At 52.2% G+C, this 16,278-nt stretch overlaps 1 protein-coding gene across 1 annotated transcript in view; it reads right to left on the bottom strand.

Annotated features, from left to right (window-relative positions):
- Nucleotides 1-14,536: 14,536 nt before the first annotated feature.
- Nucleotides 14,537-16,278, bottom strand: part of VSIG10L2 (V-set and immunoglobulin domain containing 10 like 2) — a 25,587-nt gene continuing 23,845 nt past the window's right edge. Inside the window, exons 10-12 of the mRNA XM_026657880.1 lie at nucleotides 15,806-15,830; nucleotides 15,086-15,222; nucleotides 14,537-14,646 (exon numbers count right to left, since the gene is read on the bottom strand). Coding sequence (XP_026513665.1) covers nucleotides 14,537-14,646; nucleotides 15,086-15,222; nucleotides 15,806-15,830 — 272 coding nt within the window. The remainder of the gene's footprint in view (nucleotides 14,647-15,085; nucleotides 15,223-15,805; nucleotides 15,831-16,278) is intronic.

The following is a 16,278-nucleotide window of genomic DNA, read 5'->3' as shown; positions in this document are numbered from 1 at the left end:
GACGAAGTGGGTATTCACCCACGAAAGCTTATGCTCCATTACGTCTGTTAGTCTATAAGGTGCCACAGGACTGTTAGTCTGGATCTGTAAAAAGCGACAAACATGGCTACCCCTCTGATACCTGTCACTCTGAAATGTCCAACTGCTTCAGTTTCTACGGCACATTAGTACTTAGTTGCCACTAATTCCACTGGCTTAATTTCCAGTTGCCTCAGAATGGACCTGTTCAATTTACAGTAAAATCTCCAATGGTTGGTACTTTTCTAATCCCCACTTATGCAACTACCAGCACTACTGAATATTAGCTCATCTCTAAACATAACCCTGGTTCGTAGAGGCAGATCTGTGGTGAGGCTCATGTTCCTAAAATATGATAGTCCACGATGCACTGTTATCACAAATGGTTAAAACTAAAGTATAACGAATATTTTGTGATGCTTTACCTTTTGTAAGTGAACAAGCAAGCAGGGCTAAAGTTCAATCCTTTGCAGTGGATCTCCCAGGGACTGAATGGTATTTTAACTCCATGGTTTGAGAAAAAGGGAAAACGTATCCTTTGTGTAATAATGCTCTCCTCGCCTGTTAAATAAGAGCCTGGAGGTGTTGCTTTAGAAAATTGAGCCCGGTGCTGTCGCAAACGGTGTCCAACAAACCACAGCTCAGACAATGGCTGTGTATGAAGAAATTTGCCTGTATCTCAGACATAGCAGCTGGAGCGTGATGTAGGTGTTGCAATGTTAACTGCACATTTTTTTTTCAAATTTAATCAGAGTAAATAAAACAAACTTTCACTTGTAAAACACTCTATCCAAAAATCAGAGCCTATAACCCAAGGAATGAGGCACATAAATCACAATTACTGCTGCCCTGAGGTGACACATGTGCAGTCTCCTTTTAATGGAATGAATATTTTCCTAGCGAGAGCAAGAAACGCCCCGAAGGGAGGGAGGGAGGGAAGCAAAGCTGCCCTATTTGAATCACAAACCACTTACAGAAGAAACAAGGAGGTGGCTACAGGTGCACTATACAGTAGAACCTCAGAGTTACAAACACCAGAGTTACGAACTGACCAGTCAACCACATACCTTGTTTGGAACCAGCAGGGACCCCCAAAAAAGCAAATACCGCACCGTACTGCATTAAACATAAACTACTAAAAGAAAATAAAGGGAAAGCAGCATTTTTCTTCTGCATACTAAAGCTTCAAAGTCAATGTTCAGTTGTAAACTTTTGAAACAACCATAACGTTTTGCTCAGAGTTACGAACATTTCAGAGTTACTAACCACTTCCATTCCCAAGGTGTTTGGAACTCCGAGGTCCTATTGTACCACATTGAGTAAGATATGTGTACCATAAAGACTGACTCTGTACTTTTCTAACTATTGCAACAAATGTCAAATGCAGCATGTGTGTATACAGTGTGTGGAAATATTATAATATAGGATATATATTATATATTTTATAAATACAGCCCTTAAATGAGAACTTACTGGGTTTGATCTGGGTCACTATGCAAGAGTTTATTGAAGTAGGAAACTAGTTGATGCTGTTTTTGCTTGGTGGATGGGAGAGGGGGCCGCACCAGATGTGTACACAAGTTCTCTATTCCTGATGTCCCGGTGTACAGTATGTGATAATGGATTCGTCTGCATATCTGAGAGACCTAATTAGCATCCGAGGAAGGCAGACTCCCGTCGTCTAGTGTGATCTATTGAGTGCAATGGCCGATCTCGTTAGGTTACGAAAGTTGCCTGTTAAGAGAACTAGCATATTAAATGCTTTGACAGAGAGGTTCAGGAAACTCTCTGCTGTAAGAGTTTGGTAGTTTGGAGCAGGAAACCAAGGCAGGTTCGTATTAGCCCTTGGGACATAAACTGCTTTGAAAGAGTCAGATTTCGGGGGTGGGGTTTCTACTCAAGGAAGAGATTGTTGTAATCTGCCATGTTAGCAGAGTCTCATCATGGACTGCTTTATTTATAATGAATAACACTGTTTTAAGTGTTTTTCTTTTATTGTATTTTATTTATAAATATATATATATGTTTGCCTTTCTTTTTAGGGGTCGTGTTCTCCTAACTATAGGTGCATAATTACAAAACTCTACACAAATCCTGCATAGATGCTGTGATTCCCAGGTCATGCAAATCAGTCCCGTCGCATCCTTAGACTTCAGCTAGTCCAGCTCCCCAGGAAATACTGAAAGGCCTTGGCCCTCTGAAAACCCACCCTGTTCTTTAAAGCTGGCTTGGTTTTGTGCTTTGAACGTTATTTTCCGTTGAAATCTAGAGGGCACAGGGACTTAGTGGGATGTGAGAAGTAGGTGCACAAACTCTAGAATCCTGGGTTCATTGGCAAGGGTTTTGGCACCCGGGGGATGAGGTGCATTGGCAGAGCTGTGATGAGGAAACTTCTATTAACTGCCTATGTTATGCTTGACTCTAGCCAGTGTTACGTTCTTTGCTTCTATGGGCACTACGTACATAACCCAGGGTTGTTTGTTGTTTTTTTTTTAAAAGATTCACTGACAGACCTGTGTGCATTTCCCTTTTTTATCCTTTTTTTTTTTTTAAAAAAAAAACCAGAGGCCCTCTGAAGCTTCCTCGTTGTTACTAGCCAAATCTTGATCTCTCAGAAACAATACATTTAAAAATCCTGTTTCAAACCTTTTCCTCTTGGTACGTGCTCTAGTGATGTAATGGTCTGTCTTAATATGGGTCATGATAAAAACAAACCAACCCTCTCTGATCCTCCCAGTATCTGAGAACGTCATTCAGCTGTCGTACTGCCCAAGGAAAATGTTTTTCTGTATTTCACCTGTGTGGTCTTTGAAAGCAATGACTTAAAGATGCATGGTTTTTGTATCATATAGAAAAATATGCTATATTTTCCTAAAAAAAAAAAAAAAAAAGTTGTAATATTCTTTTGAAATTGTACATATTTTTAAATGATGTAGTTTTGGGCAGACTTTTTTGGTGGTTTGATTAATATTAAAGAGAATGTTGCTGCTTTATGAGTGCTGCTTATTAGATTGTGTCTGCTCTTGAATCTATAAGCGGTGTGAATTCTCATTAGCCGCAAGCTACTGATACTAGAGAAAGTCAGACTAGCTATATCACTACTTAATACAAGCCAAATAATTTACTAGTTTCCTATTTAATTACTCTTCACCAAATTTACCCTACCCTAAAGAACAGTGAATTGCCAACAATATTTTAAGTCACAGGCAAGGACTAGAAGAAGCCAATGGACTTATAATTTAAAAACAAAAAAAAAAGAGAGAGAGGGGGGAACGCCTATATGGCCTAGACATAAATGATCTGGAAAAAGGGGTAAACAGTGAGGTGGCAAAATTGGCAGATGATACAAAACTACTCAAGATGGTTAAGTCCCAGGCAGACTGCGAAGAGCTACAAAGGGATCTCATAAAACTTGGGTGACTGGGCAACAAAATGGCAGATGAATTTCAATGTTTATAAATGCGAAGTAATGCACATTGGAAAACATAATCACAACTATACATATAAACTGATGGGGTCTAAATTAGCTGTTACCACTCAAGAAAGAGTTGGAGTCACTGTGGATAGTTCTCTGAAAACATCCACTCAATGTGTAACGGCCGTCAAAAAAGCGAACAGAATGTTGGGCATCATTAAGAAAGGGATAGATAAGAGAAAATATCATATATAAATCCATGGTATACCCACGTCTTGAATACTGCGTGCAGATCTGATTGCCCCATCTCAAAAAAATATATTGGAATCGGAAAACATTCAGAAAAGGGCAACAAAAATGATTAGGGGTATGGAACAGCTTCCGTATGAGAAGAGATTAATAAGACTGGGACTTTTCAGCTTGGAAAAGATACGACTAAGGGGGGGGATATGATAGAAGTCTATAAAATCCTGACTGGTGTGGAGAAAGTAAATAAGGAAGTGTTGTTTATTCCTTCTCATAACACAAGAACTAGGGGTCACTCCATGAAATTAATAGGCAGCAGGTTTAAAATAAACAAAAGGAAGTATTTCTTCACACAATGCACAGTCAACCTGTGGAACTCTTTGCCAGAGGATGTTATGAAGGCCAAGACTATAACAAGGTTCAAAAAAACTAGATAAATTCATTCCTGTTCTGTTCATTCCCTCTGGGGCACCTGGCATTGGCCAGTGCACCGGGCTAGATGGACCTTCCAGTATGGCCGTTCTTATGTTCTTTCATGCAGCATAAGGAAGCCGCAGAGCTTTGACTGCATATGGTTGTGGTGTTCCACAGTGGGGAAGCTTTCAACCCTTTCTTGTCAGTAATCTGGGAGTGGGACCTTCGTTTAATTCATGGACAGAGTTCTTTAAACCGAAGTTAATGTTACTAATGTCTCTGTGGCTGAAGGGTAAGAAAACTAGGTGAACACAGAAGCTTTTAAAAATCAGACTTTCAAATATTAGACATTGCTTTTTTTATTCAGTACAATGACACCAAAGGTGAATCATAAAGTGCCTCTTTCTTCCTCTAGATTTGGCTAGAGCGGGATTCCCAGTCACGGTCTTTAAGGTGCTGCTTCTGGCCTACACTGTTGCAGTTTTGGTGAATTTTGCATAAAAGCTGAGGATTATTTACCAGCACTCAAAATTTGCTGGTGCTTTATAAACATACAAAGCGCAGTCTCTAAACTGAATAATATTCCGCTTAGTTGTGCCATATCTGCAGTTTTAATGTGGCATTAGCTCCTTAAAGGTGATTGGTGAAGGGGGCTCTGAATGTGGGTTTCTGTCTGTCTGATGGGTAAAGAGGGCATAAAAGGAGGGGTTAACTGTTTGGGGTGGTTGTTTTTCTCTCTAGAAATAACAAGAACCTGGTTTTGCTTGGAGAAGCCTTGTGCAAAAGCCCCAGTTAGGGTTGCCAACTTTCTAATTGCACAAAACCGAACACCTTTGTCCGCTTCTCTGCCCTGCCCTGCCCCTTCCCTGAGGCCCCTTCCTCCCTCACTCACTTTCACTGGGCTGGGTCATGGGGTGGGGGTGCAGGCTCTGGGGTGGGGCCAGAAATGAGGGGTTCAGGGTGCAGGAGGGGGCGCCGGGCTGGGGAAGGGGGTGGTTGGGTCATGAGAGGAGGTGATGGCTCCAGCTGGGGGGTGCAGGCTCTGGAATGGGGCCAGGGATGAGGGGTTTGGGGTGCATGAGGGGGCTCCAGGCTGGGGCCAAGGAGTTTGGAGTGAGGGAGCGGACTCAGGGCTGGGGCAGGGGGTTGGGGTGTGGGAGTGGGTGTGGGGTAAATAATCCTCATTTTTTATGCAAAATTCACCAAAACTGCAACTCTGGGAGGGGGGTCAGGGCTGGGGCAGAGGGTTGGGGTGCGGGTGTCGGCAGCACAGTGGGGCTAAGGCAGGCTCCTTGCCTGCCTTGGCTCCTGGAAGCGGCCAGCGTGTCCGGTTCCTAGGTGGAGGTGCGACCAGGTGGCTCTACACGCTGCCCATGCCCGCAGGCACCGCCACTGCAGCTCCTATTGGCTGCGGAGCTTCCCTGATCGCACCTGCGCCTAGGGGCTGCAGGGACACGCCAGCCACTTCTGGGAGCTGCGCGGAGTCAGGCCAGGCAGGGAGCCTGCCTTAGCCCCACTGTGCTGCTGATCAGACTTTTAATGGCCCAGTCAGCGGTGCATTCTGGTCAAAAACTGGACACCTGGCAACCCAAGTCCCAGCAGCTGTGTATTGTGAGCTAGCATGCGTGTCTTCACTGACGGGGTGGACATGCTGAATTTGTAGCAGAGGTCCTTTCTCCCAAGTGTTCTTTAGCTATTGACCTTAGATAGGTTTTAACAAAACCAGAGTTCTAAAGCGTTTGACTGCACGTTCCTTCCCTCCCAGTTACTCAAAATTCACTCTCTTGTACCTTCGTATCATCATTTCACTAGTCCATCAGCCACCATAGTCTTCCAGTGTGCACTAGACCTGAACTTCTGTTGTAGACCAAGTAGAAAGTCCTCCCCCACCCATTTTTACATAAATCTTCCAAACCATCTTTATCAGTCATAAGGATGCAAAACCAGGCACAAACCCACTTGATTGTAAATGTTCAAGTCATGTTTAAGCATATTAAAGCAGCCCAAGGAATTTCCTCCTTGGCTACTTGCCAACAATCCTCTACCCTTATAACTAATCTGTCAACTGTGGCCAGAGTTGGCATTATGACAAGCCAGGATATTTGTGATGAGGGAACATGTATGTCCTTTAAGGCACCATAGAATACTTACATGAACCAAAGCGATGCCTCATTCAGACACTTACAAATAAGGAATGGGAGGCAAATAACTCAAAATTGTAACAACTCTGAGTTCAGTCCCCTAGAATATCAACTTTTCCTTATGAATTAGAGTATCCAGCTTATATCCCATCATTCTTAAGCATATTTCCAGGGGGGAGGGATGAGCTAAGATCAAGTGGGAAAGGGACTGGACCAGAGAATCTCATGAGTGGATCATAGAATCATAGAAGATTCGGTTTGGAAGAGACCTCTGGAGGTCATCTAGTCCAACCCCCTGCTCAAAGCAAAACCAACACCAACTAAATCATCCCAGCCAGGGCTTTGTCAAGCCGGGCCTTAAAAACCTCTAAGAAAGGAGATTCCACCACCTCCGTAGGTAACCCATTCCAGTGCTTCACCACCCTCCTAGTGAAATAGTGTTTCCTAATATCCAACCTAGACCTCCCCCACTGCAACGTGAGACCATTGCTTCTTGTTCTGTCATCTGCCACCACTGAGAACAGCCGAGCTCCATCCTCTTTGGAACCCCCCTTCAGGTAATTGAGGGCTGCTATCAAATCCACCCTCACTCTTCTCTTCTGCAAACTAAATAACCCCAGTTCCCTCAGCCTCTCCTCATAAGTCAGGCTCATGGATCATCAAGTTATATCAATTTCCATTGATGTAAGATACTAAATGTGCACATCTAATTTTTTTCCTAGGACAGTTGGCTCTGGAATGTATGAACAAAATAAAAAGGGTGATGACAATAAATGTAAAATCTAACGGGGCACCTCCCACCAGCTTGTCAGTGGTAAATGATTCTGGGCCAGTCCTGCAGAATTTCTGAAGATAGTGTAGGAACTTATCATTCCTCGGGATTCTCTGCTTGGTAACTTTATAATGCATTCTAGCTCCATGCTTCCCTGCCCCGTGCATCACATTCCTCTTTCAGGTTTACACCCTGTAGGTATTTGTAGGATCATCACATGCCTCCTTGGTCATTAGTTGGCCCAGGTAGGCCCATCTCACCCTTCTGAGCGATCCTCGTGAATTAACCCAGCTAAGACTGATTCTTTTTCCCCCTTTGGCCAAGTTCCTCTATGTCAATATCTTCCTGGTTGTTGATTGGAACTGTGCAATACCCCATGTGTGGTCACACCAGCGTCGCACAGAGGGGCTGCAGCCTCCCTGCTCACGGATGTGGTGCCTGAAATTGCATTCCCTTTTTTTCTCCAAAGGCATCTGATGTTATGAACTTGCCGCGTCACTGTCTGCCCATGATAACCCCTGGGTCTCTTCAGCCTCGCCACTGCTTAAGCTCATTAGTAGTTTCAAACTTCAAGTGTTTACTCCCTCATCCAAACCACAAAGGAAGGTATGAAAGAGGCTGATCCTGATGCCAGACTAGTGGGGGACTTCAGAGCCATCTCTCCTCCGCTCAGGTCATTCAGCCAGTTTCCAATCCCTACGGCTACTCCAGAGTCTGAGTCTGGTTAAGAGTTTGTGCGAGGAAGACTGGAGGTGTGATTCAGGCTGGGGCGGGGAGAGACGGAGAGCTGAAGGGACCGATTTGCTGAAGGACTCAGCTCCAAACCTCTCAGCCAAACATGGGACCCAAACGTATTCATGCAGGAAATTTCAAGTGCCATTGGATTGGTTTCCTTCAGGGGCTGTCTTCACTGCAGAGTTAACCCAGACTCATACCCCAACCATCCCACTTCTGGCCACCCAGAGCCCAGTGCCTTGGGGGTGAGGCATGAATACATGTCAACAAAAGTGAGACACCAAGTCGGAGTGAAACTGCAGGTCACGCTGCGCCCGAAACCAGGGGCACTGGGCCGGCGTTTCAATCGGCTCGACTGTCAGCAACTCTTTTTTGCCCCTCGGCTTCTTTACACACATTGTGGTTCTGCTTTATTTGGGCTCTCGACCGGCGGCTGCTGCCAGTATGGGGCGTTAGTGACTGGCACGCCCCAGGCACTCGTACGACAGTTCTGCTCCCTAGGAGGGCTTGCCAGTATTTGCCAGGGCGTAAAGTCACCATCGGGGTTGGTCTCCTCCCGGCAGGGCTGGTGACTCCCCAAGGCCAGTGCCATGAACGTCGGCGGCTCACTGGCCCTGGAGTGGGAAGCCAGTGAGCTACCAATGCATGGGAGCCTTGATGTCTGACTCTTTAGTGTGGCCCAATTGCATGGTTCCTCCAGGAGCGAGGCCGGGGAAGAGCAGCCCTCTCCCCCCAGCAGACAGCCTCGTGGCAGGCCAACACCTTGCTGCAGCTTCCAAGGCCTGGGAAAGGGAGGTTACCACTTTGTTCTGGACTGGATTGGAAGCCCCATCACTGAGCTGCCAAGTGTCCTGGCTGCGCCCTCTGTTGGGGATCCAGCCTTCAGCCTAGAAGCTAGACCAGTCCTTTTTAATGGGTTAGAGCGCCCAGACCCCTCTGCCGGGGCCTCCAGCCAAACCGGGGAGCCCAGCGTCACCAGTCCTGATTCCAAACGTGTGTGTCTTACCCAGGCCTCGGCCGAATGTGTCCATCAGAAAGGAGCGAAGGGGAAAAGGCACAACCCCCTTTACCGCCTCTCTGGGGCTCCCCTTGCTTTTGTGTAAGTATCCCCGAGGCCGCCCGTCTCCCTGCAGGGGGATGTAGAAAGGCTCCCAGCTGAAAGCCCTGGGAAATGTATCACTGCTGAGTGATAGGGCTGGCAAACAGAGGCCTCGCTCCTGGGGGAGGACTCTGCCTCCCCCATCCGATCCCCCAGCTGGCGGACAATAGCGATCCAGGCTTTGGCAAGGGTCTTGTTTGCTAAGGGGGCTCTTTGTTCCCGCTCCTGATTGCCAGTGTTTTGTCAGGTTGGCCTGGGTGCCGTTAACAAGGGCTGCGGAGGCCTGAGATTCCAGGCAGATGCGACAGGCCCAGGATGGGTGCTGCTGGGGAAGTCGGTTCCCACAGCGCAGCCGTTTGTGCGTCCCAGAGACAATGGCAGGAATGTCTCCTAGGGCAAGGTAGCTGCTGAAATCCTGTGCTCAGCGGCCAGTGGATTAGCAACATTCGGAGTTGATCGGTTGGAGTCGGCACTTCTGTTTGCATCTCTCTCTCCCCCACCACCTGTTCAAACAATGGGCTGAGCAAACAACTCTTCAGCCAGCCTCCCCCTCCTCTTGTCAGCTCACTCCAGCCCCGGCCTGCCCCCCGGCTTTCATGAACCTGGGAACTGCTGCACCCCTGCCCGCTAAGGTCTGGGTTTGCGTGGCTCCTGCAGAAGACGTGGCATCAGGAGGGTGCTTAACCCGGGGCGGGGCTGGGGAAGCCCCCTGGGTTGCGGGGTGCGATGGCCGGCGGAGCAGCATTGTGGGAGTGGCGCGACAGCGACAGGGCCCGAGGGTCGCATGTCTGGTCAAGCATCAGTGGTCGTCGTGGGCTGGGTTGGCTTCTCCTAGTGGGCAAACAGCCTTGACTCCCCACTTGGAATGGAAACTCGCCCGGCCGCTGCCCGAGCCCTTTTTCCGGTACCAACAACCCTCCTTTGCCCTGGGCTAGTTCCCGTTTACACCTGGGCTACCGTAGGGCTTGCAGACATGAGTGACAAGTCCCCGCTGCAAACCGTAGTGCAGCCCTGTCTCACCCCCCACCCCCACCCCAGCCCAGGAACCAGAATAAACTGCCCCCGGGCAAACCACAGCGGCGTCCGTCTGCGCTAGGGCCCTAGCTGGGTTTTACTGGTAGAACTATGTGGGGGCAGGGCTGTGACTATTTTACTGCATCAGTGATGCCAGTAGAAATGTGCTTTAACCGGCTACAGGTTATGCCCCCTCCTGTACAGGAGTCACCAGTCCACTGTTAACACCGTTAGCCCAATTGACCTGCCTCCCCGGGAGGGAGTTTGAACACTGGGACTAGCCCAGGCTAGCGAAGGCAGCAAAGCTTCCTCACGTAGGCAGGCCGCTGGATGGGTAGGGCCGAATGCACAGGGCGGTTGCGAGGGGGGCGGGGGGGGGGGGGGGCTGCTGTCTGGAAAGGGAGCTGTTGATTCACCCAGCTGCTTTTAGGATTGGGGAAAATTGCTGAGGAATTCACAGAAAACCATCTCGCCCCATATATTTTCCTTATGGTCCAGTGAATTCTTTGGACCCAAGGGGTCGTGGGACAAACAGCTTCTTTCTCTGCGGGCAGTATAGCCCAGAGCCGATCCCTGTTACACCTTGGGATTGGCTGGGTAAAAGCATTGGACGTTTTTAAAAACCTCTCTGCTTTGACCTTGGTGTGTATTGGAGATTCACGCTGTCAACGAGCTGATTGGTCACGGAGGCTGGTGCCTGACTGGTGGAGCACACAAGCATCTCCGGCACAAATTCTCATTGGGTAACATGTAAGCTTCCGTGCCTGAGACTATTCGTACAATTGCCTGGCAGTCGCTGTCCTGGCTCGGATGCAGCATCAGCGTGTGAGCCGGGCCCAGTCACTGCTTTGCTGGGCCTCAGTTTCCCCACCTGTTAGATGGGATAATGATACCCACTTTGGTAAAGTGCTTGGAGCCCATTGACTGGGCCAGGTCGCCAGCACCACAAGGCTCTTGGGAGAAGTGGAGGTGGGAGCATCCCTGGGGACAGCAGGAAAAGGCTGGTGCGCCTCCTGCTAGAATGGCATTGTAAAGCCATTGTAGCATCGTCTTGGGAGGCTGTGCCCACCTGCATGCTGAGAGCTAGTTTGCAGCCCTCGCCTGGGCCTTGCTGCACGGGGCTCAGTGTAAGGACTGGGCAGACCCATCTCACAGGGACACATCTGTAGGTCATTTCTGGTGCAGGTGATGCCCACCAAGGGGCTTGCAGCTGGCAGCCACCACCAGACTAGAGCCGAGCATGAGCGGGTGGGGCTGGTGGCTCCCCCTAGTCTGGGCCAGGGCCTCAGCGAGGCCAGGTGTCTCCACGCTTGCTTTTACACCCATTTCCCTGACCAAACAGAGCGGCGGCTCCCCTGAGAGCTCCCCCAGCTCCCACCTGCAGCCCTGGGGCCCCTTTGGTTTTCTCCTCAGCCTGGGTCGTCCTTGAACCCTGGCCACAGCACTCACGCCGGGTGGGGGGAGAGCCAGGAGCCCTGTGTGTGAAATGCCGGCCTCCAGCTGGTGAATGGGCAGGGCTTTACCTGCCAGCGCATCCCCCAGGGCCAATGGACAGACTCCTCCCACTGGGCCCAGTGGTACCAGCATGAAGGGGCCTGGGGAGTCTGCACTGGAGGCAGCCCAGCTGGTCTATGTGTTAATAAATGTCTGGAGTGGCCGCTACTGGGTCTCTTGGGCTACCTCCTGGGCCTGTTCCATCAGCCATTCCAGCCCAGCTTCCATTCCACGCTCCCTCTTCCCAGCTTTGTGCCTCTTTGGCAGAGAGGGTTAAATCCCAACGCACGCACCACACAGGAGCAGGTGTCAGACCCGCCCGATCTGCTCTCAAGACGCTGGCCTCACACTGCAGAGTCCAGACTCACCCCTCTCGGGGTTTGGCTTTATTAACACAAACAAATTAACACTACAATCCCAAAGCTCAGCTCAACCCTTCTCCCTAGGCTGGGCTGCTCATTGGGCTCCTCCCACCGGACTGCTCAGCCCACACCCCAGATCCTCTCCCCCCAGCAAGCCACTCCCACCTCCCTGATACCCTGGGTAGGTAACTAGTCACTGATGGGGATGAGGCAGTAGAACTCACTTATCCCTTTCCCAGCAGGGTCAGCACCTGTTAACAGTGTGGGATTTCAGGCTAACAGGTTAGAGTGTGTGGAGGAAAGAAGGCAGCATGGCCTACCAAAAAGGGGGATAATCAAGGACTGTGGTTTCTAGTCAGAGAATATCAGGGTTGGAAGGGACCTCAGGAGGTCACCTAGTCCAACCCCCTGCTCAAAGCAGGCCCAATCCCCAGACAGATTTTTGCCCCAGATCCTTAAATGGCCCCCTCAAGGATTGAGCTTAGAACCCTGGGTTTAGCAGGTCAATGCTCAAACCACTGAGCTATCCCTCCCCGAGTCCCAGCTCACATACTGATTCCTGGTGTGGCCTTGGGGAAGTCAATATGCCTCTCTGTGACTCAGTTTCCCCATATGTCAACAGGGATAATGCTCCTGTCCTTCCTCTGAGACACCCTCTGAGGGTCTGGCTGGAAGGTGCTGACTAACAAGAGCATCTAAGGCTTGGACTGAGGATGCGGGAACGTGCGATTGATGAGCTACCTCTTTATTACTGAATGCATGGCCTGACTGCAGCGGGTGAATGGGAAAGACACGGGGGGACTTTTCTGCAGCTTTCTGCTGGCCAAAGGAGGCTGGGAGGGTGGGCTGTTAAAAGAATGGGAAAGCCAAGAAATACCCGGGGGCTTGCTATCTAAGGGCTGGCTACACTAGACGGTTTGGCCACTTTAGCTACACCAGGAGAGTTAAGGTGTATAACCCAGTGCTTATACCGGTCCAGCGTATGCCAGTTGGGCAAGCAAGATAAGCTACCCCCGCACACGGCATTTCAGAGCCATATAACTGTGTCCAGACTAGGGGGTGTATCGAGATAAGGCTATGGGTAAAACAAATAACACCTCCCTCTCCCCCCACAGACAGTTATATCAGGGCAAACGCTGTGTGTGGCGCAGGCCTTAGCCAGCCAGGCCTCGGGGATCCTGGCAGAGTCTGGTGCCGGCGAGCTCTTGCCGAGAGACTGGTGGCTGCAGCGCCTGAGAGGGGTGAAGCCCCCCGGGGTGGGGCGGTCCAAAGAACTAAGGCCCAGCTCCTGAAAAGTACGTCAATTACTACAGAAATCTACACCTTTGTGAAGCTGGCGCAAATGGTTTAGGCGCATAATCCCCAGTGACTCTCCATGGGGCTTGTGCGCCTCACTCCCTTGGCACTTACAACGCCCCCAGAGTTGGATCTTAGGAAAGGCCCTGTTCGTCGGTGCTGCCGGGCTCTGCCCCTGAGCTGCCGCCACTGCAGGCGAGGCAATAAAACAAGTGCCCTAGACACAGTCCCTTGGGCACGGGAAGCCCCTCATCACCCTGCCTCCCACTGGCCGGTTCAGTGACTATACAGCTTAACGTGGGAGGTTGGCGATGTAAGGCCTTGGCAGGGGAATTTAGTACTGTGCCTTTAAGGCAGCCAGGCCTCCGGCTGGGGTATAGCCCAGCCTCCAGATTTGCACCAGAGCTCAGCTTAGACACCTAAGTAAGTGGGCAGATTTGGGGCGAGGCTCAGCACCCTCCCTGCTGCCCATCCAGCCCAAGCTGTGGGCCGAGCCGTGAAGGAGTTGCTCGCAGGGGATTGTGCCTTGCTGCAGGGGCCCCAATCCAGCCCGGGGCCCCAATCCAGCCCGGGGCCCCACATCCCCTTGTTTGCAGCATGTGTGTCCCGTCAATAAAAAGCCTTGCTCTAGGGGCGGCACGCAGAGGGTTTGGTCCTCCCGGGGCTCAGCCCCGGCCTGCCTCGGGCTGCTGCGCAGTTCCCCAGAGGGCCTGGGTCCCAGTCCCAGGGGCGCAGGGCAGCGCTCTGCCAGGACCCTGTGCCCCTCGGCTTCCACCAGGCCTGCCAAGAGTCTGTCAGGGCCAGCAGGGGACGAGGGGGCTCCAACCCCTGCCTGGCTCACACAAAGGACCTGGGCTTTTCCTCGGCTATCCTGGCTCCCCATGGAGCCCCCTAACCGAATCCAGCCAGGGCCCTCGCAGCCCCTCACCCAGGCAGCAGAGCCAGGAGGTGGGGCTAAGGTGCACCCGCTGCTGTGCTCCGTATCCTGGCTCCGAACAAGGCTGGGAGGCCGGCGTGTGGCCATCTCCAGCTAACGCAGACAAGGCTGCTGCTCCTGGTCACTCCAGCCGAACCCGCTCCCTTGTGTCAGCAGGGCCGTCGACTATTACCGGCACCGGCGCTCCCAGAGAGGGGAGCAGCGATTGCAAGTCGCCAGCCGGCCGGCTCCCCGGGCTCTGTCCCGCCTGCAGAACTCAGCGCTGGGCACAGAGGAGCGAGTTAAGCCGCACGGGAAAGCGCCACCCTGCTAATCGCTATGGGGCGGGGGAGGGGGAGAAAGGGCCAAAACCCCAGCGGATTCCAAGCCCCATGGCGAACCCTCCTTCCAGGCCGTGCGTTGGTACGTTGGCTCCTGCCCTCTGGGGCATTGTACCCAGGGGCCGTTTTCTTCTCAGTCGCCCCCTAACAGTCTGGCAATGCCACTCCCTGCACGGGGGCCCTGTAAATGCCAGATCCCCTTCCCCTCCCCCGACCGCTGCCCTTCTTGCGGGGCAGGGGTGCTGAATGGGTCTGATGGGGGCCGGCTGGGATTCACGATGTCGCAGTCACTGTGATTGTGACATTGACCGGAGGGTCGTCATCAGCAAGATCTGGAGCTGGGGGAGCCTCCTGGGTGGATGCAGGGGGCTCTGGGTGACACTCTGCAAAAGGGAGAGACACACAGCAAATCACTGAGAGCTCCAGACAGCAAATGGCCCTGGGTGAGCACTGTAAGCACACCAGGGTCCTCCAGGAACACCCCTAGCCCGCCCTAACTGCCCCTGCCCCCCCGCCCCGCACAGTAGGCCTGCGCACTGCTGCCATAAACAAGGGAGATAAACCCTCATGCTCCAGGGCACAAGCCAGTCAGTCATTCGCAGGGTCAGGAAGAAAGGTCAGGACAGATTATTACATAGCTGCCCACTGCTGGCACATTCTGCCGCCTCAGCCGGGGCCAGCCAGCGCCAAGCACCAGCAGTGATGACCAATGATTTACGTGACAGGCTGCACCTTAGGCAGGCTTACCCTCAAATGCAGGCTAGCTTATGTGCTTAGCTGGGCCCCTCACTGTCGTATCAGCTGCACTTGCGCCCCAGTTACCTGCTGCTGCTTCCCCGACCGGGGGGGATGTGGGGGATGTGCCCCCAAGCTCCCCGCCCGTCTCAGCCTCTGCCACGCCTGCGGCCGTCTCAGCGTCTTCCGGAGTGCTGATGTGCTCGTGAGCCTCTGGGCCAGCCCTGGGGACAAGGGGGGGAATGTCCCTAAAACCGTTCCTCACAGACCGCCCAGCAGGCGCCAGGGGTCCATGGGGGGGAACTGCGCATGGAGACGGGTGCTGGGGCGGACCTAGAGAGCCCTGGAAACAAGCCCCCAGACGTGCGTGAAGGGAGCGTCTGGCCAGCAGGGGGGTGGGGGGAGGAAAGGCAAATTGAGCGAGGGGGAGGGGGGGGGGGGGGGGGTGATGCCAAGGGAACGCTGGGCAGGACTGGGGCTGCCCTCGTGACGCGCTGTTTGTCCAGATCTGTTTGTCTGGCCTGGCTTTTGGCTCTTGGGAGCAGGTCCATTGATTTCAGTGCAAGTTTGGAGCCTAAGCACCTTTGAGGGTCTGGCCTGGAGCGCCACGTCTTGAGCCCCTGGGGGTCCAGCGTCGGGCACCATAGTGCCCCGAGCTCTCAGAGCTACCCCTGAGGCAGCTCGGGGATAAGAGCATGATCAGCGGGGTAGTCCCGGGAGGGGAAGGTGGCCGGGGGTGATCGGCGTGGGGGGCGAGGATGTCTGGTCACAGCTGAGGGAGGGGGATGGCTGTCCCAGGACACTTACATGCCGAAGAGCAGGTCGTGCAGCCCTGGGGAACAACACAAGGAGATAACAGTGTAAGAGCCGCTCCCAGCACTAGATCCCACAGCCCAGCCTGACCTGGGGCTCCAATATGAATGTGCTTAACCCGGGCCAGGCCCGGGGCAGTGGCAGGCCCTCCATCCTGAGCAGCACCAGAGGAAATGTTCACGCACAGCCCTATGCCAGCAGCCCAGCCATCCCTGCCAGCAGCAGCAAAACCTTTGCGCTGGGCCACAGGATGAGGAGGTTCATTCACTTTCACACTCATTGACATTGGCTCTGGCACCCGACACCCCAAACTGCAGAGAGGGTTGAGCCATTGGCTCAAGACTACCAGCTCTCTGCCCTTCTAGCAGCTCTCCGCCTGGCACCCTGTCCTTCCTAACCCACCTCCGCCTGGCACGCTGTCCTTCCTAACCCACCACCGCCTGGCACGCTGTCCTTCCTAACCCACC

Source organism: Terrapene carolina, unplaced genomic scaffold, assembly GCF_002925995.2.
Source record: "Terrapene carolina triunguis isolate 2854851 unplaced genomic scaffold, T_m_triunguis-2.0 Scaffold374, whole genome shotgun sequence".
NCBI lineage: Eukaryota > Metazoa > Chordata > Testudines > Emydidae > Terrapene > Terrapene triunguis.
Note: the sequence above shows the minus strand (reverse complement) of the source record. Positions and strands in the feature narration are given on the sequence as shown.